At 44.2% G+C, this 23,823-nt stretch overlaps 1 protein-coding gene across 3 annotated transcripts in view; it reads left to right on the forward strand.

Annotated features, from left to right (window-relative positions):
* The first annotated feature begins 368 nt into the window (after positions 1–368).
* Positions 369–23,823, forward strand: part of CYP27A1 (cytochrome P450 family 27 subfamily A member 1) — a 34,510-nt gene continuing 11,055 nt past the window's right edge. The window contains exon 1 of one of the 3 annotated variants that reach the window (XM_079782542.1): positions 369–1,009. In XM_079782542.1, the coding sequence (XP_079638668.1) occupies positions 740–1,009 (270 nt within the window). In that variant the 5' untranslated portion in view covers positions 369–739. The remainder of the gene's footprint in view (positions 1,010–23,823) is intronic. The other 2 variants (XM_079782544.1, XM_079782543.1) reach the window with 2 other exon arrangements.

A 23,823-nucleotide genomic window follows, 5' to 3' on the forward strand; every position in this document is an offset into this window, starting at 1 on the left:
CGGTGAGGGGTGGGGAGCAAGAGGGGGAATGGGTAGAATTGCATTTTAAAAACCTCTTTAAATTTGTTTGTTGGTCTGTTTGTTTGGCTTCCCCATCCAGGAATCAGATGCCCTCCGACACTGGGCCCTTTTTGTTTTGTTTTGTGTTCTCTTGTCTCTCAGCGCTAGGTCTGCGGGATCAATTGGGGGTGGCGGTGGAGGGGATGCCTTAGGAAAGGCCCCTCAGCTCCTTAAATCTCAGCGGCGGGTTCCTGGGGTGATGAACCCGCAAGTCAGGCGAGGGCCCGTTTCACTGGGTGTGCCCTCCGCCCCCCCAACCCCCGCCCCCCCCCCCCCCCAACCCCCAACCCGTCCGGGTCCTCTGGAAGCCTCGGGGATTTCCGACAACTTTGGGCACTATTGCTCTGAGTTCGGACCAAGCGAACTTCAAGTTCTCCTTTACAGTTCTCGGAAGTGCGATGTGGGGAGTCGCGGAAGAGGCGGCCATGGTCAGAGCGCTCCGGGTCTCCCTAAGTCCTGTGCATCGCCTGCCATAGGGTTAGCTGGTCCCTCCCCCGGGCTGGGCCGGGAGGCTTACAGCTGTGGAAGGCGGCTTCTGTGAGTACTGTAGTTCCCGGTGGAGGGATTGAACAAGGCAAAGGGAACATTGCCCTTGAACCCGCCCATCCTGATCTGTCCCTGGGCGGGCTCCAGGCGCTCCGCACTCGCGGCCCGACCCGCAGGCACGGCTGCGTGAGCTATGAATCGCATTGCCGCGGTGAGCTGCACGAGGCTGCGGTGGGCGCTGCTGGGGACGCGGGTGGCCCGCCCTGGCCTTGGTCCACTCGGGGCCAGAGCCAAGGCCTCGCTCCCCAGCGCCCTCCCGGCGGCCGACGCAGCCGAGGCTCCCGAAACCGGGCCTGGCGACCGGAGGCTGCGGAGCCTGGAGGAGCTTTCAGGACCAGGGCAGCTGCGCTTCTTATTCCAGCTGTTGGTGCAAGGCTACGTTCTGCACTTGCACCAGCTCCAGGTAAGCCAGCAGGGCCTCGGGACTGCGGAATGGGAGGTGAATGAGCACTGGGACAGAAGCTGGGGATGGTGAGACGTTGGACAAAAAGTGAAGAACGTGGGAACTTAGCCGGGCACCCACTGGGGTCCTGTAGGGGTTATGTGCAAAGGGTAGACAGCCCTTGGAACTGAAATGAACAGGTCTAGGAGTGTTAAGAACCAGGAGGGCACCAGAAAGGAGGCTAGGTTTAAAGTGGACAGAGCTTGAGAGAGGAGGGAACTGTCTTGGTAACAGAATGGTAGATGCAAGTATATAAGCTACCAGATGCTATAGATCCACTATTTAATTCTGTGGTTATATTGGCTACTATAGATGTCTTCCAAAGGAAATGGCTTCAGGAGGATTACAGGGGTTTAGCACTTAACCTGGTAAATCAACCCTTAGGGGAAAAAAGATGTCATTTCTCAGGGACATTAGACATTAAGGAAATCATGGACATTAAGGAAAAGGCAACTTTTTTGTCAATTTCCAGTAAGAAGGATTTATCCATTTGAACACTGATATGAGGCAGGAATGAATGGATAGCCTATTGTCAATGGACAGAGGCTAAAAACCCCAATATTGGTTTAGTTGGAGAAGTTTTTAAGGAAATGAACTGAATTAATGCACCCACTCTGCCCCAGGCATTTTCCCAAGTGTTAGAATTCAATGAGATAAAGCCATCACCCTCATGGGGTTTATATACTCCTTTGTGGAAGAGGGAGGCGTGTTGTACATGCCATTGAGTTGGCTCCAACTCCTGGTGACCCTATGAATGAGCGATGTCCACTATGTCCTGTCCTCAACAGCCCTGCTCTGCTCCTGTATCCTCAGGCCTATGGCTTCCTTTATGGAGTCATTTTATCCTCCATAAAAGGATAGGGACCTTCCCTGTTTCTGAGACTTGGTAGGCAGGTCCTAAGGTACTCAGAGATGCTTAAAAAATTATTCCTTTTAAGCTCAGCTCTAAGGAACTAAATAAGCCAAGAAACCAGAGTCCTGTATACTTCCTCTGCTTGATTTGACCTCTGGAAATTTGAGAGGCCCAGTGAATGGTCCAGGGTGGTGGCTGAGAATTTCTCATAATTTCTCAGGGGGAGATTACTGGGAGGTTTTGCTCAGGATTGTCTCTAGAACAGTAACTACGAAAGAAATCCTAGCTGGCTTTAGGAGGGGGAGCAAGAAGCAGAAGAAAGCCAGGAATGTGTGTCCTTTTAAATGAGAGGCCATGGCTAGGATTTAGGAGAGTCCCCTGATTCTAGCCTTTATATCCCAAAGCTCTGGAGTCATGTGAGCCTGGGATGTTCCATGGGAAATATATTAGCCCTTCCCACTCACTACACGTGGCTTATGTGAGTTAATAAAGGGCAGAGTCCTGTACATCTATAAAACCCAGTTAATAACTCTATTGAAGAATAGGATGCATTCCAGTGACCCACTTTGTATCAGTTCAAATTCCATTGGTTTCTACTCACACTGGCTTAAACTATAAAGCAGCTTTATTGGTTCACATAACTGAAAAGTCTAATAGTTGGGTGTCCTTCAGGTATAATTTGCTCTAGAAATTTGTAAAATCATCAAAACTACAGTGTTGTTTTTTTTGCAGTTCTCTTGGCCCGGCTGTCTTGCAGAAATTAGTTGACTGGGTTGGGTTAATTGTCCATCCCTGAACACATCATAGTGGCCACATACATATTTTAATTAGCTTAGACCCAAACAGGCTCACCCCTAAATCTGGGGTTGGGTCTTCCCCTCTAAACCAGGTGGCTACTGTACAAAGGGGAGGACTGTAATTGATATAGGGCCTCCTCACCACAATGCTCCCTGCACCCTCAGTTGTCAAAAATTGCATAGAATGCATAAAAATAATCAAATCAGCTTAAGTATGCATTGTAGGACTTAAGGGGGTAGAGTGGGAATTGAGACATGTGTAAATCAGGCTAGTCCATAAACGCTAGCTTCTTTCTCTTTCTTAACCAAAATAATGTCCATCCAGAGTGTTGGAAAAATGAAATGTGAATAGATATTAAATTTATATGTATGTTTATAGTACATTGATCTCTTTTAGAGATGCCAACCTTTAGAATAATGAGATCAGTCATCTGTTCTGTAGCTTTTATGGTGGACTTCCTGGATTGGTGAACCCTCTAATGCCCCATGCACATACTTGTCATTTCATGCTTCTTTTTTATAGTTACCAAATATTTCTTGTGATGAGAACTGTTAAGATCTACTCTCTTAGCAACTTTCAAATATAATACAGTATTATTAATTATAGTCACCATGCTGTACATTATATCCATAGGACTTATCCTATATAATAAAGAGGTAATATGCAAATTGACCATTATGCCCTCACATAAGATGGCCGCCCCCATGTGGTCACAAGATGGCCACCCCCATATGGTCACAAGATGACCACCCCCATATGGTCACAAGATGGCTGTCACAAGATGGCCAGCAGGGGAGGGCAGATGTGGGCGATCAGGCCAGCAGGGGAGGGCAGTTGTGGGTGACCAGGCCTGCAGGGGAGGGCAGTTGTGAGGGACCAGGCCTGCAGCGGAGGGCAGTTGGGGGGAACCAGGCCTACAGGGGAGGACAGTTAGGGGTGACCAGGCCTGCAGGGGAAGGCAGTTGGGGGTGACTGGGCCTGTAGGGGAGGGCAGTTAGGGGCAACCAGGCCTGCAGGAGAGAGCAGTTGGGGGCAACCAGGCCAGCAGAGGAGGGCAGTTGGGGGTGACCAGTCCTGCAGGAGAGGGCAGTTAGGGGCAACCAGGCCTTCAGGGGAAGGCAGTTGGGGGTACCAGGCTGGCAGGGGAGGGCAGTTAGGGACAACCGGGCCAACAGGGGAAGGCAGTTGGGGGCGACCGGGCCTGCAGGGGAGGGCAGTTAGGGGCAACCAGGATGGTAGGGCAGGGCAGTTAGGGGCGACCAGGCCAGCAGGGGAGGGCAGTTGGGGGCAATCAGGCCGGCAGGGGAGGGCAGTTGGGGGCGATTGGGCCTTCAGGGGAGGACAGTTAGGGGCAACCAGGCTGGCAGGGGAGGGTAGTTGGAGGTGACCGGGCTGGCAGGGGAGAGCAGTTGGGGGCAATTGGACCGGCAGGGGAGCAGATAGGTGTCAATCAGGCTAGTAGGTGAGTGGTTAGGGGTGATCAGGCTGGCAGGCAGAAGTGGTTAGGGGCAGTCAGCCAGGTGAGCAGTTGGGAGCCAGCAGTCCCAGATTGTGAGAGGGATGTCTGACTGTTTCACCTGCAGGGATCGAGCCTAAACCAGCAGTCAGACATCCCTCGAGGGGTCCCAGAATGCAGAAGGTGCAGGCTGGGCTGAGGGATACCCCTCCTCCCCAGTGCACGAATTTTGTGCACTGGGCCTCTAGTTTATTTTATAATTGAGAGTTTGTACCTTTTGACCACATTCAATCATTTTGCCCACCCTCCCAGCCCCTGACTCTGGTAACCACCAATCTGTTCTCTGTATCTATGAGTTTGATTCTGTTTTGTTTTAGATTCTACTTATAAGTGAAATCATTCAGTATTTGTATTTCTCTGTGGGATTTATTTCAGCTAGCATAATGTTCTTAAGGCCCATACATGTGGTTGTAAATGGCAAGATTTCCTTCTTTTTATGGCTAAATAATATTTCATTTCTGATTTTATTATCTGAGTCCTCTTATCTTTTTGTCTTGGTGAACCTAGCCAAGGCTTGTCTATTTTGGTTAGCATTAAAAAAAGAAAGAACAGCTCTTAGTTTCACTGATCTTTTCTCTTATCTTTTTAGTTTCAATTTCAATTGTTTCCCCTGTGAGCTTTGTTATTTCTTTCCTTCTATTAACTCTTGAGTTAGTTTGTTCTCCTTTTTGCAAGTTCCTTGAGGTATAGAGTTGGGTTGTTTATTTGAGATCATTCTTATTTCTTAATGTACACATTTATTGCTGTGAACATTCCTCTTAGGATGCTTTGCTGCATCCCATAAAGTCTGACTTTTACCACTTTTTGCATCTTTCACCTAAGCCGGGGTGGGGAATATCAGGCCTGCGGGCCTTAAAAGGCCTACAAAATCATTTGGTCTGGCCCTGCCAAGGCATTAGGGGTGGGTTAATTAAATGCTTGACCAAATATAGCAGGCTAATTTTTTGGGGGCAGGGGGGAGATGAAAATAATCACCTTTATTTTTGATCATTCTCAGACTGGAGAACGTGGCTTACGTGGACAGCAACAGTGAGCTTTTTATTACTGAATCCCAGAAGTAGGCATGTGAAGGCTGAAAAAACGCAGCTTGCCCCTATAAAACTTTCAGCACGAAGGAGCAGGTCAGAAGGTGTTTATAGGCAGACAAATCTCCTCTCTGGCCCTATCTCTCCCCCACCCCTCATACAGCAAGGCGAAAAGAGATTGACCTACTTCCTCATCCTCTTCCTCATCCCAGACTTCTTCACGACCTCATCCCTAACTTCCTCTCCAATAAGACACACCTTCCCAAGGAAGATGTGAATGAGACCTGGATGTTCTAGCAGGCTAATTTTTAAGTTGATAATTTTGTGTGGCCCTAGAATGATGTTATAAATATCCAAATGGCCTTTGACAGAAAAAATGTTCCCTACCCATGACCTAAAGCCTCCATTCCCACTCTCCATTGGACATCAGCATCAAAAGGCCAGATGATCTGTGACTTCCTGAACTGTGGAAGCTGTTCTGCCCAACACAGAGGATTGTTTTTCCAGCTCCAGCTGCTCCAGCAGCTCCACTAGGTCACCTTCCTTGCTTATCTGTGACTCAGCTGACAGCATGAACAGCACCATCTTGACTCTGGGAAGAAATGGTGCCTGGGCTTGGTCTCCCTTGCTGCTTGATCTGCCTCTGCAATCTACTCATGCACCACTGCCACATCAGTGCCCCAAAGAGCATGTTTGATTATATTGCTCCCCTGCTCAGGAATCTCCACAGGCTTGGGGAATCAGCTTTAAACTCCTCACATGGACATTTGAGACCCCAGCCTTCTTTCCCAAGCACCCCTCCCTTTATGTTTTGGAATGCTGCATTTCCATTTCCATTTGCCTTTAGTTTTTTTTTATGGCTCTCTCTCTCTCTCTCTCTCTTTTTTTCCCAAGAGAAACACCAAAAGTACTTTAAATTGGGTGGGGCGGGATCTCAGGGAATTACCAGGGCGGAGCAAATAGCAATGGCTGCCAGTCAGCCCTGCACTGGAGAGGTTCCCATGTCCCCGCACAGGAACAATAATCGCTGCAAGCTCCTCTGAGAGAAAGCCGCCTTCGCATTCCTGTCCTGATGCCAGACAGTCCAGTTTCTCCCCGTATGTGTCTGGGTCCCCCAGAGTCTTGCCCAGAACTGGAGTTCAGAGCAAGCTGGAGCTTGTATCTCCCTCGTGATTAAAAAAGCAGCACACCTGGATGCCAGCACTTTCCGTGCCTCTGCACCTCCTACCAGTCTCAATGCTCTTTCTTCACCTCGCTAGTTGTGGAACTTCCAAACACAACTTTCCCACAGCTTTCCCACAGTTCTGGATGATAGTTGTTCTGCCTTTTAGTTGTAATTTTGATGTGGCTGTGGGAGGCAGCAAGTACAGGTGTTTACCTATGCCTCCATCTTGGTTCTCTTTTTATGTCTCTTTTGATTTCTTCTTTGACCCAGTGGTTATTCAGTAGCATGTTGTTTAATCTCCACATATTTGTGAATTTTTCAGTTTTCTTCTTGTTATTGAGAAAAAATGCTTGATATTATTTGAATCTTTTAAAATTTATTTATGATCTGTCCTGGAGAATATTCCATGTGTGCTTGAGAGGAATGTGTATTCTGTTGCTTTTTTTTTTTTTTTTTAAGGAAAGATTATTGATCAATTGAGAAGATGGGAGACCTAATAGTGCCTTAAATCCATCTTGCTTGCTAGACCAGGTTAAGGGTTTCTAAGGGGTTAAGGGGAATGGGTATGCAGAAGTACTGATGGAGCAAGTTTTTACTGGTGGACCTAGGAACTTGGCCATTTATGGTAGTGGGCATCAACACTGGATTTTTCTGGACAAGAAAGGGTTCTTCTGAAAGGATTCCGGTATTCAAATTCTAGTTATGTCCAGGTTCTTTGTTTCCATGTATGTGTGTATAGTGTGCAGCCGGCAGGTCAGAGTTTTCGCCTTTGCACGTGCTTTGGCTGCATGACTTGTGGTTTGGGTTTATTGTCTCTGAAAAGCAACTCAGTATCTCTTTAAACAGGATAGGACCATGTTGAGCTGATTCTATGGTTACAAATCTCCTCTTTTTGTTGCTCATTTCTCAAGCTTTTTAAAAAATATATATTTTATTGATTTTTTACAGAGAGGAAGGGAGAGGGATAGAGAGTTAGAAACATCAATCAGCTGCCTCCTGCACACTCTCTACTGGGGATGTGCCCACAACCAAGGTACATGCCCTTGACCGGAATCGAACCTGGGACCCCTCAGTCCACAGGCCGACACTCTATCCACTGAGCCAAACCAGTTAGGGCTCATTCCTCAAACTTGAGGGAAATAGGGCAACTGGGTCCAGGTTCAATTAAGAGGGAGGATTTACTTTAATATAGAGTCAGATTTGTCTGCCCATTGTGCCCCTCTTACCCTACTCTTACAATCTCATGAACCCACTTCTTCTGTGATGGTCCCTGAGCCTTGAAGGGGACATTCTAGGTGTTCATTTACAAGCAGAGATCATAGAATCAATAGAGGTAGCAGCAGGCCAGGATACCTGTATCTTAATATGAGATAAAGAATAAAGAGTAACTTTTGTTATGTCCTCCAGGACCCAAACCATGATGATAATCCTCATGAAGATCATTGGGGAAAAAATAAGTTTGGGTTTTGATAGCTACTTGCTTTGCTCCTAGCTTTAAGAGTTCCCCGACATTAGAACTATGTTTTATTTATTTATTTTTAAATATTTTATTGATTTCAGAGAGGAAGAGTGAGGTAGAAGGAGAATCATTGATTGGCTGCCTCCCTACTGGGATCGAGCCCACAATCCGTGCATGTGCCTTGACTGGGAATCGGACCATGACCTCCTGGTTAATAGGTCAATTTTCAGCCATTGATCTATCTTGGCTGGGCATGGATTCTTTTTTCTTTCTGCTATTTTGATTGGGTGTATTTTGCTTCTTTATATTTCAAATCACTGATTTGATTTTTGGCATCATCTACTGTTGATAACCTATAAATTACTCTTCATTTCAGTTAGTGTATCCTTTATTTCTTAAAAAAACACACACGTATTTTTATTGATTTCAGAGAGGAAGGGAGAGGAGAGAGAGTTAGAAACATCAATGATGAGAGAGAATCATTGATTGGCTGCCTCCTGCATGCTCCCTACTGGGGATTGAGCCCGAGCACATGCCCTTGAATGGAATTGAACCAGGGATGCTTTGATCTGCAGGCTAACGTTTTATCCACTGAGCCAAACCAGCTAGAGTGTCCTTTATTTCTTACTGGTTCCTTTTTGTCATTTCTATGTCCTTTCTCATGCTGTTAAAGTTCTCACTGGGTTCCTTGAAGTTCTAAATAAGTTCCTGAGCATCCTTATAACCATTGTTTTGAACTCTGTATCCGGTAGTTTGCTTGCCTCCATTTAATATACTTCTTTTTCTGAAGATTTCTCCTGTTCTTTCATTTGGGGCATGTTTCTTTATCTCCACATTTTGGCTGCTTCCCTATGTTTGTTTCTATGTATTAGGTAGAGCTGCTATGTCTCCTGGAGTTGGTAAAGTGACCTTGTGTAATAGGTGTCCTTTAGGGCTTAGTTGCACAACCTCCCCATTCACCTGAGCTGGGTACTCCAAGCGTGCTCCTGTGTGGGCTATGTGCACTGTCCTGTTGTAGTTGAGCCTTGATTGCTGTTGGCATCACTGGGAGGGATTGACCACTCCCCGCCCCAGGCCAATTGGGCTGTAAGGACCCGCTGCAACTACAGTGGAGAAGCTGCTGTGCAGGAGTTGACTATATGGAGCAGGACTTGCTTCAGTGGGGCTTTGGTGCTCACCGAGTCCACTCCTTAAATGTGTCATTTGTGGAAGTGGTAGAGTTGTAATCTGGCATGGTCTGAAGCTGTCCACTGAATTCCCTGGCTCTGGGGCCTTCCAGGAAGTACAAAGTCAGCCACCACTTGTGCCCTGCCTGGGATCACCCGGCACAACTACAGAGTGCTCTGAAGATGGCTGCTACTTATACTGGGCTTGGAGGTGCCCAGGAGAGGCCAAGAGATAACATGTGCTTATTTTACTAGTAAAACCAGGTAGAATAAAAGTATTATTTAAGCTGATGATTCTGAAGATAACCAAACCAAACTCAAAACCAGCTTTAATATCAAATATTTTCCCGGATCATGTGAATCTAAAAAGCATATGGGTTAGTTTCTGTCCCAAGGGAGAGCATGCCCAGATAGAGAAGAAGGATTCCGGCTGCTCATGCCCAGAAATGGAGCAACTTACCCCGAAACAAAACCAATGGTAAACCGAATTCCAAAGATGTTTATTTATTCCAATTGAGCTGTGTGCCAAGGGTGGCCAGTGCCTGCCAGGGAAAGACCCTCCAGAGCCCCCAAGGGAAACTGCCTTGGCAGCTGCTCAGCACTCATGTAGGGGAACCCCAGCTGGGGTTGGGCTGCCAAGGGCTTCTGGCTGGCTCACCAAATTGTTACCGAACCCAAGTTTGTGTGCCCAATGCTTCAAAAGGCCAAAACTCAAAAGTATCAGAGTTTGGAGTAAGGAAAGATTTTTTTCCATTTATTTTTTTATTGTCTAAAGTTTTACATATGTCTCCTTTCCCCCCAATTAATCCCCCCCCCAAGCCATTCCCAACCCCGGGCAAGCCCTCCTCCCCCCCACCAGTGTCTGTGTCCATTGGTTATGCTAATATGCATGCATACAAGTCCTTTGGTTGCTCTCTAACCACCTCTCTCCCCTGCCATTTGTCTCTGGATCTATTCTTGTTCATCAAATTATGTAGATCATTATATGCCACATATGAGTGAGAACATGTGATATGTATCTTTCTCCAACCGGCTTATTTTGCTTAGCATAATGCTCTCCAGTTCCATCCATGCTGTTGCAAATGGTAAAAGTTCCTTCTTTTTTTATAACAGCATGGTATTCCATTGTGTAGATGTACCATAGTTTTTAATCCATTCATCTGCTGATGGGCACTTAGGCTGTTTCCAAATCTTAGCTATTGTAAATTGCACTGCTATGAACATAGGGGTACATATATCTTTTCTGATTGGTGTTTCTGGTTTCTTGGGATATAGTCATAGGAGTGGGATTACTGGGTCAAATGGGAGTTCCATTTTTAACTTTTTAAGGAAACTCCATACTGTCTTCCACAGTGTCTGCTCCAGTCTGCATTCCCACCAGCAGTGCAGGAGGGTTCCTTTTCTCCACATCCTCTCCAGCACTTGTCAGTTTGTTGATTTGTTGATGAAAGCAATTCTGACAGGTGTGAGATGGTATCTCATTGTTGTTTTGATTAGTGACTTTGAGCATGTTTTCATATGTCTCTGGGCCTTCTGTATGTCCTCTTTTTAAAAGTGTCTATTTAGATCCTTTGCCCAAGGAAAGGTTTATTGACCGAGAAGGCACCAACCTAGAAGGTGGAAGACCTAATAGTGCCTCAAATCTACCTTCTCTGGTGCTTTTGTTTTCTTTTTAAAAATAATTCTTTATTGTTGAAAGTATTACATATGTCCTCCCCCGCAATTTTCCCTCTACAGCCCGCCCCTGCTCCCTCCCCCCACCCCAGGCCTTCAGCACCCTATTGTCTATGCCCATGGATTATGCATATATGCATATAAGGCCTTTGGTTGATTGCCTCCCATCCACCCACCGCCTTCTCTCCGAGATTCCGCACTCTGTTCCATGCTTCGAATCTCTGGATCCACTCCATTCATCAGTTTATTTTGTTACTTAGATTCCACATATGAGTGCGATCATGTGATAACTTGTCTTTCTCTGACTGACTTATCTCACTTAGCATGATATGCTCCAGATCCCTCCATGCTGTCTCAAAGGGTAAGAGATTCTTCTTTTTTTTACCGCTGCATAGTATTCCATGGTATAAATATACCAAAATTTTTTTATCCACTCATCTACTGATGGACAATTGGGCTGTTTCCAGATCTTAGCTATTGTAAATTGTGCTACTATAAAAAATGTCCATACATTCGGGTTTCTTAGGAAATATTTCTAGAAGTGGGATAACTGGGTCAAATGGCAGATCCATATTTAATTTTTTGAAGAAACTCCATACTGTTTTTCATAATGGTTGCACCAGTCTGCATTCCCATCTCTGGTGCTTTTGGATGGACTATTCTGAATATATCTGTTAAGTCTATCTGGTCTAATGTGTCGTTTAAGGCCAATGTTTCCTTATTCATTTTCTGTCTGGATGATATCTATTCATTGACGAAAGTACAGTATTAAAGTCACCTACTATTATTGTGTGGCCATCCCTTTGTGTCTGTTAATATTTACTTTATATATTTAGTAAATTATTTCTTATCATAACCTATGTATATGGTTAGAAACTGGCTGTGAAGCTGTGAGAGCTGAGCCTATGTCTTTCCCACCTTTGGGTCCCCCAGTGCCAGGCACAGCCATGAATGAGCACAGGGGAGGTTCTCAGTACTGTTTGATAAACGAATAAATTTCATAGACCAGCCAAAGGGCTCTGATGGTGTTGAGCAGTGGCTATATCTGATGGTAAACTTCTTTGTGAGACTCTTCTCAGCTCCTTCATCTGGGTTGTTTGTCATAAGATAGAGTGAAATAAGGTAATAAGGGAGATGGGCAGATTGATTAAGCCTTGCCCTTCAGATCTCAGATTTCCAGGCTCAGATACTAAATTTTGTTAGCATATTCAGCATGGATAGACTACTGGGGACTGTCTCACATTGGCCAAATCCACAGAAACAAATTGTGGACTAGAGTGACCACATGTTTCTTTACTGAGGAAATTAACCCTCCCAGGGATCATAATATTCCATCACATAGAAACTCCCTATTCTATTATCTATTGTTGCATAACAAACTATCCTAAAACATAGTGGCTTAAAACAACATTTTGTTATACTTACTAGTATGATTTTGTGGGTCAATAATTTGGGCTGTGCACTTTAGACATGGCTCATCTCTGCTTCACAATAGAGTGTGGCTTCAGTTCAAATAGCTAAAGATCACTAGACTGGCTTAATTGGGACCATATGTTGAACCTAGGGTCTGGCTTTTGGCTGGCTTCCTCACTTTTTTTCCATGTTACATCTGCCAGAATTGGAATTTCCAAGGTGGCTTTTTAAATTTCATGTTTGGTGTCTGGGATGGTTTGGTTAGAACAGCTGAGTATTTCTTTCTCTCCATGTAGCTAGCTTGGGCTTCCTTATAGTATGATGGTCTTTGGATAGTCGAACTTCTTCCAGAGTGCTAGCTTTCTCCAAAGTGAATGTCCCAAAAGATAGAAAGTGGAAGTTGCCAGTTTCTTAAGTCCTGGGCCTGGAAGCTGGCACAGTAGTATTTCCATTGTATTCTGCCCATTAAATCTGTTACAGAGCCCATCTAAACTCTGGAGGAGAAGATGTAGACCTTACCTCTTAATGGGAGGGATGTCAAAGAAGCTGTGACTATATATTTTTATTATTATTATTTTTTTAAAAAATATATTTTATTGATTTTTTACAGAGAGGAAGGGAGAGGGATAGAGAGTTAGAAACATCAATGAGAGAGAAACATCGATCAGCTGCCTCTTGCACACCCCACACTGGGGATTTGCCCGAAACCAAGGTACATGCCCTTGACCGGAATCGAACCTGGGACCCTGAGTCCACAGACCGATGCTCTATCCACTGAGCCAAACCGGTTAGGGCTATATTTTAGTTTTATAAAATGTGTTTTTATTGATTTGAGAGAGGGAGGAAGAAAAAGGGAGAGAGAGGTAAAAACATCGATGAGAAACATCAATCAGCTACATCCTGCATGCCACCCACTGGGGATCAAGCCCACAACCTGGGCAAGTACCCTGATTGGGAACCGAACCAGTGACTTCCTTGTTCATGGGATAATACTCAATCAACTGAGCCACATCAGCCAGACTGTGGCTATCTTTAATCCACTACATCCTCTTCCTATGATTTAGGTACCTAGGGAAAGAAATTACTAACTACCCTAGTGGACTGCTGGCATGCAGGGGACCCCATAACTAAAGGAATATAAATGTATGAAGGAAATTTCATCTAGGCCTTAGAGAAACGTGGTTGAATATGCTTCTCTGGTGTCTGTTTGTTTGTTTATTTTTTTAATCCTCACCCCAGGATATTTTTCCATTAATTTTTAGGGAGAGTGGAAGAGAGAGGGAAAGACAGAGAGAAACATCAATGTGAGAGAAACACATCCATTGGTTGCCTCCTGCACGTGCCCCCACCAGGCCCGGGCCAGGGAGGAGCCTACAACCAGAATTGAACCCCGGGACCCTTTGGTCCGCAGGCCTATGCTGTATCCATTGAGCCAAACCAGCTAGGGCTCTGGTGTCTGTTTATTACATAAAGTATCGCTCTCTTGAGAGATAAATGCTGCCAAATTCTTGCTGTTTGGCTCCCATCTTCTGGAGTTTATAATGGCCACTCCTATTCTGTTAACACATTCTTTCTTCAGTTTGGCTAATACCATTGATTAAGGATTTTCTTCCTCAGAACTCACATTACCATCAAGCCTTCCAGGATTATCCTCCAGTTACCCTGACTTGGCTTAAGTGTTTTTCAGTCTCATCTGGCAGACATTTACAGGTGCCGTTGAAGCTATAGCAGAATTAGGTGTACTGTCTTTAAGCCTCAGGATCGGTAATTTGAAACTAGGTGTTGAAGTCAAAAATATGAATCATACCAACTTATCAACTGCACTGCCAGTTTTCATCTTACAGATAAAGGAATATTCCAGTATATTCAAGGTAGCAATATTTCTGATTGGGAAAGATTAGAATGACTTCCATGTTCTAGTCGGGGACTAATTAAATAAGTTATAATATATTTGTATGATGAAATTTTATGCAACCATTAAAAAGAATGGGGGCAGATCTATGGGTATTAACATGAATCACTTGCTAAGTGATGGAAAGAAAGTAAGGTGCAAAAGTATATAATATGCCATCTTATGTGGATAAAAAAGAGTGTGAGGTATATATGCATTTATATGTTTGTATACACATAAAATATCTCTGGGAAGACACACAAGAAATTGGTAATGATGGTTGCCTCTGTGTAGGGGTCTTTGAGTCTGGAGGTGAGAACTAGGAGAAAGACTTAATTTTTATTGCAGGATTGTTATGGACCGCCACCAGAGTTTCTTCTGGCTTTACCCTGCCAGGCATAAACAGCAAAAGAATGGAGAGCAGGAGATAAACAGATGTCTAACCAAGTGCTTCCTGGTCCAACATAATATTTTGAGATCTTCTGATGGCCCTTTCTGTTGTACTTAAGTCTGGTTTGGGGCCCTTACTTTTGATGTCCACTTCTGTGTCGACATCCTCTTTTCAGTTCTACATCTGTTGCTGATCATCTACTCCTTGTTCTTGAAATATTCTCATTGCTTCACTCCAGCCCAGCCCAACTTTTAGGCAAAGTGTGCTCAGTATACTGAGGTTTGCTTCTGGGTGTGTGAGGGCTGCAGATGGTGGGTGAGCACTGCTTCTGTTTGCCTGATGGCCTCTCTGAGGTCATCCCAGGCAAAGCCTTTTCTTGGATCTTCCTCTACCCTCAACCTAGTGTTTCTCTAGAGTGCAAAATCAGAAGGAAATTCTTACTGTCCAACTACCTGGTAACTTATGACGGTCCTGCCTTGTTGCACAAAAACACATCTTACTGTTATTGAAGTAATAGCCGCACACATGCACAAAATTCTTTTTGCAGCTTTGTTTGTAAAATAAAAAATTCAGAAACAAGTTAAATGCCCATCCAAAAGGTAAATAAATTGCAACATTCATATAATGGAATACAGTTAGAATGAATGCACAAGATTTTTATGTATCAATATAGAAAACAAAGTTGAGTATAGAATAATATGTACAGTAGAATAGTGTTACTATAAAATACAAAAATACTATAAGCCATCATTGGATACGTATATGTAGTAAAATTATATAAACATTGACAGAAAGACTGCACTTCAAGTTCAGGATAGTAATTGCTTTGTGGAGGGAAGGATAAGATGATGAATTTGTATCTGAAATGTTTTCATTTTTAAAAAGATGTGAAGTAAATATGACAAATCTTAATTCTAGAAGGTGGGGCATGGGTGGTTATAATGTTATTTTATTTAATTATCCACATTAAAATATTCATAGTAAAAAAAATACAAGTAATTTTGCTCATCTTGAGTCCAAATGGTGCCACTGACTTGGTCTGATCTTGGAGGAGATCATTCAAGGCAAAGTTTGGAGCAAGGAGAACCTGAGAATGCTGTTAATTATCTAACACCTCCTGTGTCTTTGAAATGTGAATTTCACTTGTGTGAGGGGGTTAGGCTAAACCCCTGACAACACTTTGACAACACTGTCCTTTTCACCTTTGACCCTGAGTGGGCCTTTTTTTCTGGCATCAAAAGAGTGGCCTGTGCCTGAAGTTACATCTGCCTGTTTATCCAACTGGTGGCTGCCAGCTTTTAGGGTCAGGTTTGTTGATACTGTCAGAACAGTACTTGGTATTTGTGAGCTCACTTTTGTCCTCAGGCTGTTTACTTACTGTGTTCTTGTTGTTTTGCTGTGCTGACATGCTCCCTAAGAAGCACTCTATCAGTACACTACACAGGCCACCAAGTAGAACAGAACATCGAATGCAGTATCACTTTTTTCAGGAGGAAATTTTTAGGTGATTTTAAATATATATATATATATTTTAATTGATTTCAGAGAGGAAGGGAAAGGGAGAGAGAGATAGAAACATCAGTGATGAGAGAGAATCATTGATTGGCTGCCTCCTGCACGCCCCACACTGGGGATCGAGCCCATAACCCAGGCTTGTGCCCTGACTGAGAATTGAACCGTGAAATCCTGGTTCATAGGTTGATGCTTAATCACTGAGCCAAGCTGGCCGGGCCAGGTGATTTTACTTTTCTTATTTTTCTTTTGGTAACCGCTTTACTGAGATATAGTCACATACCATAAAATTCACCCATTTAACAACTAAATGTTTTTTAATTGACAAAGTTTTCCACCATCACATCAATTTTAGAATATTTTCATCACCTCAGAAAGAAACCTTGTACTCATTAGCAGTCACTTCCCCTTTTCTCCTTATGACTACATTCCCTATGCTGTTGACCTCTCTCATCATCCCCTGGCGACCACTAATCTACTTTCTGTTTATTATGAACATTTCACATGAATGGACTCATTCAATATGTCGTCTGTTGTGAAAGGCTTCTTTCGCTTAGCATGATGTTTTCAAGGTTCATCCATTGGTAGCAATATCAAGTATCACTACTTTGTTCCTTTATATGGCTGGGTAATACTCCATTGTAGGAGTTTACTGCAATTTGTTCATTGATCTGTTGACATTTGGGTTGTTTCCACTTTTTGGCTTATGTAGTACTTTTTGAGTTTTCAAGGTATGCAACTGTCAAAGGTATTACTTAAAGTGGTAAAAATTCCTTTTATTCAGCAACTACTGACAACAGGGGAAAGAGATGAACTCCATTCCAATTGTACAGAAGGTGATTTAAAGGGAGTGTGAAGGAGTGGGGAGGGGGACCAGCAGGGGCTTGAGTAGAGTCAAGGAAGTGAAAACTTACAAAAGCAGGAAGGGAAGCTTGGTTCACATGAAACTCATCTGGGTTTGCTAAATAGTGCTTATCTTATTGAAGTCAGGCGCCCATGACCCCACTGGGACTGGGAGACAGGGACACTATCTTCAGGTGTTGCCTGGAACAAATAGCAAATTCTTTTGGCAGCCTTGAGTTTCCTCAGGCAGGCACTTTAAGGGAGGATTCATCCTAAGGGTGAAGGTCATCCTAGGGATGGGACCTGGAGTTGTTGGAAACTATGTTGATGTGTTCACGTTTTTCTAGGCCAAGGTTGAGGCCTAGTTGAGAAGAGGGTAGAGGGGATCCTGACTTGAATTTATTTTTATTTATTATTATTATTATTTTTTAATCATATATCTCTTCAGGACAAAATAGACACTATTGAGAGTGTCTATTACATCCTATGGAGAACTTCAATTTTAGGTCACAGCATTACTGACTTGAATTTAGTTAAGGAGAGAATTTTTATCACAACCCAAAGCCTATTTGGAGTATAGGCTGCAGCCAGTCTCCCCATGGGGAGGGCAACTAGAGGTGTCAGCAACCTGCATACCTGCCTTGGCTGACCCCAGAAGTCCTGGTCAGTACAATTGCCTTTTACTACCCAGGCTGAAGAATTGAGAAGAACCTATGACAGAATGAGGCTAAAGAACAGAAAGTTAATCTTGTTCTGTCATCTTTAGTGGAAACAGATCCCTTCTGAAGCCAGTGGCTCTTGGGAAGTTTCTAAGAGTTTTTAGGCTCAGATTCTCTTTGGTTAGCAGTCAGTTGAGGGTAGATGGTGGCAGTCTGGTCAAATTGGCCATATACCTTGTAGACACGAGCTGAGTAAAAGAGGTTAACAGTTCCTTCTTTATCCCTTAAACAATCAGGATTGACCCCTATATCCCCCCAGCCAGAGGTGTTACTCTTTCCACAGCCATGTCATCAGTGTGATCAGTCCTTCCAGTAATTACTTCATGCCATGTCCTACTTGTGACTTACCCTCATGTGAACCCTGGTTTCTCCCGAGGTGCCTCAGCCATTTCCTCCTTGTATACCTCATACCATCCTAGAATATCTCCTATTCCTGGCATTTTGTCATGTCATTTACATGATCATTATTATCAAAATGCATGATTTTCCAAGAGCAGGAAGCATAGCCAGTGGCAAAAGAAGCAAGAAGATTCCCTGACTCTTTTTGCTACTTGCAGATTCCAGTAACCTGATTTCCCAGGGGTAGGTGTGGGAAGAAAAGTAGTAGAGGGAGAAAGTTAATTATGTGGCTTGGGTCTCTTATAGCCTATCTGGGCCTCTTCTCACCTCCCCAACTCATAATGAAAAATTCTGTTTAAATGGGAGGTACCCTTCTGGTGAATTGCCACATTTATAGTCCAAACTTTCTAAAGTGTGTGCTCCCCTGGGAGCTGAGTCTTAGTTGTCGAGTTATCTTTTTCAGTTTCCCCTTTAAGAGTCCATTCCATCTTTCAATCTCCCCTGTTGCCTGGGGATGATCCAGGGCATGAAAGATCCAGTGAATATCCCAGGGAGCTGCCCACTGCTGGGTACTTTTTACTACAAAGGTGGCACCATTGTCTGATTGGATGCTCTTGGTGGATTTGAATATGTAGCACAGTTATCTAGGGAAGGGTCTTTGAATAGTGTGCCCCCCCCCCATCTGCTATGTGGATGGAGATGGCAGTGCCATACCTTGAAAAGGTGTCTACTGCAAGTAAATGCCCAAGAATACCCTTGAGAGGATGGTAGGGGACCTATACAATCTGTTTGCCTGGACCAGCCAAGTCTGGTACCTCTCACTAAGTGGCTCAGTTTGCTTTATCACTGGACTATGTAGCTGGGAGTCTGGGCATACTTGCCATGCTTCCTTGATTTCATGTGCTGGAGTCATTGTTTTGGATCCCTGTCTTGAATTGTAGATGGATTATCATGACTTATGAAATGGTGTATCCAGGTGGCCATGGTCTTTATATGAGCACCACAAATCTCATCAACTTGCCGGTTCTATTGATGTTTCATCCAAGGAGATCTTTTCCAGGAGCATCCACCTGGGTCTCAAACAGAAGGTGTGAATCTTGGGTGATGTGCTGCCATAATGCTCATCCCCCAGGAGGCTAAGATTTGCTCATCCAGGCACTCTGCTGCCAGGCACCAGCCCATACCATCATGAACCAGTGAAAATGTAACAAGTTGAAATTTGGGAGGGCAAGTACCCAGCTTACAGCTGTACCTATTGAACAGAGTTCTCTTTTCCAGGCATAGTTTTAATCATTTTTTGGGATGTTGCACAGCAGCAGCAGTTCAGTATACCCTAATGGCCTTCAATTTAGCTGATTCATCCATGAAATAGTCATCCTCAGTGTACTAACGTCCTCAGTGTACCCAAGCTTTGTCAAGAGCCTCAGTGTGGCGAAGCTCCCAAGAAACCTGAGATGTTGGCATAGACTTTGCATCTTAATCAGCACATCTGGAGGGCAACCAACCACTTAATGCTCAGTGTACTTCTTTTCCTGGAAGTATCACTTCCACACATGACTTGTTAGGCAATACTCACTTGGTTGCTCTTCTCATTTCTGCCCCATTTCATGATAGGTAGCAACACTTTGTTTGGTACTCTCTCGGTATCCACAAGCACTCATTTGTCTCCCAAATGGGAAATTCTGGGTGCTGATATAAGGCAAATGTCACATCCAAAACCCTAGGGAGCCGAAACCGGTTTGGCTCAGTGGATAGAGTGTCGGCCTGCGGACTGAAAGGTCCCAGGTTCGATTCCGGTCAAGGGCATGTACCTTGGTTGCGGGCACATCCCCAGTAGGGGTGTGCAGGAGGCAGCTGATCGATGTTTCTCTCTCATCGATGTTTCTGACTCTCTATCTCTCTCCCTTCCTCTCTGTAAAAAGTCAATAAAATATATTAAAAAAAAACAAAACAAAACAAAAAAAAAAACAAAACCCTAGGGAGCCATTACATAAATGCTACATTTCTTGCCACAGGCTCCAGTCTGTAGAATTGTTAGTCACTGGCATGTGTTGTTCAAAAGTCTCATGAGCTCTGACTGGCCCAAGTAGAAGGGCAATCTGTACAGTGTGTTGGATAGTTTTCTTAACAGATCTCAACTTGTGGATTTCATTGATGTTCCATTCAAGGAGACCTTTTCCATGGGTATCCACCTGCTATGTGGATGGAGATGGCAGTGCCATACCTTGGAAAGGTGTCTACTACAGTCAATTCCCAAGAGTACACTTGAGAGGAGGTGCTTAAGAGTGTCTTAAGCATGTCAGTCTAGTTCTTTGATCAAGACAGTGATCTTCCCTTCTACCCCTTCCCTTTCCCTGAAATCCTACATTACTTTATTGATACCACATGGCTGAGCTGGGAGAACTAGGTGGACTCCTGATGGTCCCCTCAACCCACTACCACTGTTCTAAATGGGGCAATTCCTCAATGGGGACTTGCTTTACCATCAAGAGAAGAATTACATGCATTGAACATGTCTATTCCCACAATACATTCAGCACCACTTGAGTGTGTATTGGTCCAAAAAGTCTTATCCACTGTGAACCTTTTATATGTCAACTTGGCTTGGCTATGATGTTGTCAAGGTAGACTTTGAGTAAAACAATTTGCCCTCCATAATGTGAGTGAAGGCCTTTCAGTGAAAAGACTCCAGAACAGGAAGGAATTCTGCCCCTAGCCTGCCTTCAGACTCAAGACTGCAACATTGGCTCCTGCTGGAATTTCCAGACTTCTGGCCTACCCTGCAAATTTTAGACTTGCTAGCCTCCACCACCGCATGAGCCAGTTCCTTAAAATAAATCTCTTTATACAAAGATATTCAGTAAGTCCCCACTTAACACGTCACTAGATTCTGCAACTTTAAGGAAAACAACCACTTTTACCTAGGCTAATTGATATAAACGAGAGTTCAGTTCCTATGGCATTTCACCATTCTGGATGCCTGTATTCCTGCCTTCTGCCCCCGTATTAATTTGCCAGGGCTGCTATAACAAAGCACCACAAACTGAGTGGCTTAAGCAACAGAAATATATTGTGCCACAGTTCTGGAGGCCAGAAGCCCCAGATCAAGGTGTTGGCAGGGTTAGTTTCTTCTAAGGGCTGTGAGTGGAGCCTCTTTTGTTGCCGGTACATGACTGTCTTCACGCTCATTTGGCATTCTCCCTGTATGCACGTGTGTCAGCATCCAAATCTCCTCCTTTTATGAGGGCATTAGTCATACTGAATTTTGCCCACCCTAATGACCTCACTTTAACTGTATCACTTCTGTAAAGATTCTTTCTTAACATAAGGCCACTTTGTGAGGTACTGGGAATTAGGACTTAAACTTATGAATTGGGGGCGGGGAGAGAGACACAATTCAACTCAAAGCACCCCCTTAGCCTGAAAGGCATTTATCTTGGTCCGTGTCCAGGCTTCCATTCTGGGAAGTTTGTTGCCCAGAGCTAGTTTTCCAGAGTCTGTCTTTGGGGTGCCTGAGAAGATTTAACTGTCTTCAAAGGCCTGTTGGTGCCCTTTAAACAAACCACTGAATCTAACCCTAAGTGACTATCTCAACATCTGGGCACTCTTGTTTTCCATTATAAATCTGGGCTGGGTTATATTTTCCCCTGTGATCATGTGTGGTGCTTATCAGATGATGGTTTCATTATAGATGTAAAGACTCATCACAACCAGCCGTGATCCATCTTTACTTATTCGTCCTCCATGCTCATGTCATCAGCTAAGCCGTTCGTGGCCAATGTGACTAGGAGCATGGGCGCAGTCATTAGGTGATGAATTGATTTCCATTCCTTCAGCAGAACTGGTGTGGATTTCCCTTCTGCAAGTCAGTGCAACCAGACTTCTAGTGTTTCATTAGGTTTTTGCCCAAACTTGTCTCTAATATCTCCATTCCTGCTCTTTGTAAGCAGGGACCTCAGGATATCTCTGAGGAACTAACTGTCCTTGAAGACCAGGGAGTATTTTATCTGTGATCACAGCTACCTGTCCAAGCAAAGCAATTTCACTTTCAGGATAAGAACAACCATGAAATGCTTTTTAAATTTGTTATGGGGCCTTCTCCTCTTTTATTCTAAACACCAACAAAACCAACTCACCAGGGCTCTCAGGAACAATGATCAAAGACCCTCATCACCTTGTCACTAAACATAGCAGGTCTGCTAATACCTGCAGGGATCCTGTTCTATACCTTGCTAATCTGCCTGGTGGGGTCTCTGTCTATTTTCCAAAAATATGTTGTGACCTTATCAACTTTGAGGAGGAAGGGGTTAAAACCCCCTGGAGCCCTAACTGGTTTGGCTCAGTGGATAGAGTGTCGGCCTGCGGACTGAAGGGTTCCAGGTTCAATTCTGGTCAAGGGCATGCACCTTGGTTTCGGGCACATCCCCAGTAGGGGGTGTGCAGGAGGCAGCTGATCTATGTTTCTCTCTCATCGATGTTTCTAACTCTCTATCCTTCTCCCTTCCTCTCTGTAAAAAAAAAAAAAAAAAAAAAAAAAAAAAATCAATAAAATACATTTAAAAAAAAATAAAAATCCCTTGGAGATGATCTTCAGGATCACGGGGTGCAACTTTTATATCAGGAACATCTGTGTTTCAGTTGGTAAAAGCAGTTTTTCTTTGATTGCCAAGGGATTCAGTGTTGTCATTCCACAACATTGTTTCCAGAAAACCACTCCCAACATGGACCTTGGGACTTTCAACTTGCCAATCAACAAGACATTATACAATGAAAACTTTGGCTATCAGAGGAATTTTCCTAGCACTTTGGTAACACTCACAATTAAACGTTTGTTACTGGTCTCACATTTTTGCAAGTGTAGGAGGCAATGGGCTCACAAGCTTCTCACTCACAGAATCACTTTCCCTTTTGTTCTCTCTTCACGGCAATTCTTGCCCCAAACTATTCGTCACTTTTTACAGAAACTTGGACTAAAGGTTTTAACACAGGCACTTCTGGAATTATGCAGTAGCTAGAAGCTCAGGAAATCCGGGTGGGGAGGGAATTGGGGGGTGCTTAGCGGAAAGCGCAGTATTATGCTTACTTTCAGTTTTCAGTGGCCACTTATTGACAGATAGTTATGACTGTGGGGAGACCCCTACTCTGCATGTTAGTCTTATTTGGCTAGTCTTATTTGTCTTACCCGGAACTGCACATCCCCTAATGGGAATATCCTTCCCCTGCCTCACCCTCCCCCCACCCCCTCTCTCACCCCCACCCCCCACCCTTCCCCACATAAACTAGGATGGGGAAATCCATTTATCTCCTACTTGGCCAGGTCTTAAAAGAGCATTGTAGCTTTACCAGCCACATGTTGGACATCAAACGTGTCGAGTTCACACACAACACAAGGCAAGGCCAAGTCTTAAGATTTCTTCCGGGAAAGATACAGTGGGGCACATTTAGATTTAGTTCATTGCTTACCTAGAGAGTGAAAAGAAGAATGGATCCCAGTTTGCCAATATCATTGTCCCCCACAGAGAAGGACAACCCTGAAACAAAAGGGGCCAGATGAGTGCAATGCAAGTAATGGAGTAACCCATTGTTACGGAGCCCCCCTCTTTTCTCGGGGATAAGGCGGAAAGTCTACACTCCATCAGAACCCACAGAGCAAGAGAAGCTGTCTCCTAGGGGACATAGGCAGTTCAGTGCCAGGTGGCCTCAAGGCAGCTCTGAGCAGGCATCCAGGCTCTGGCATTCCTGGAGGATTGCAGGGCAGTCAGCCTGAAGATCAGAGAAGGATGCGTCCAAGCCTTTGTGTATATGGACACAGGGAGGGTGCCATGGCGGAGCTATTACCCAACAAAGTGACAAAGGCTGTTAGTGTTGGGGCTGGAGCTAGAACAAAATCTACTGCCAAGTAGTCCCTGATTCCTCAACTGCTGCCAGCCGAGGATGACTGAGCTCAGACGAAATCACATGACCATGAGACAGGCAATATTTTTCCCTATAAAAATTACCCTTGTTTTTTA

Source organism: Cnephaeus nilssonii, assembly GCF_951640355.1.
Source record: "Cnephaeus nilssonii genome assembly, chromosome: 10".
In the NCBI taxonomy this organism is placed as follows: Eukaryota; Metazoa; Chordata; class Mammalia; order Chiroptera; family Vespertilionidae; genus Cnephaeus; species Cnephaeus nilssonii.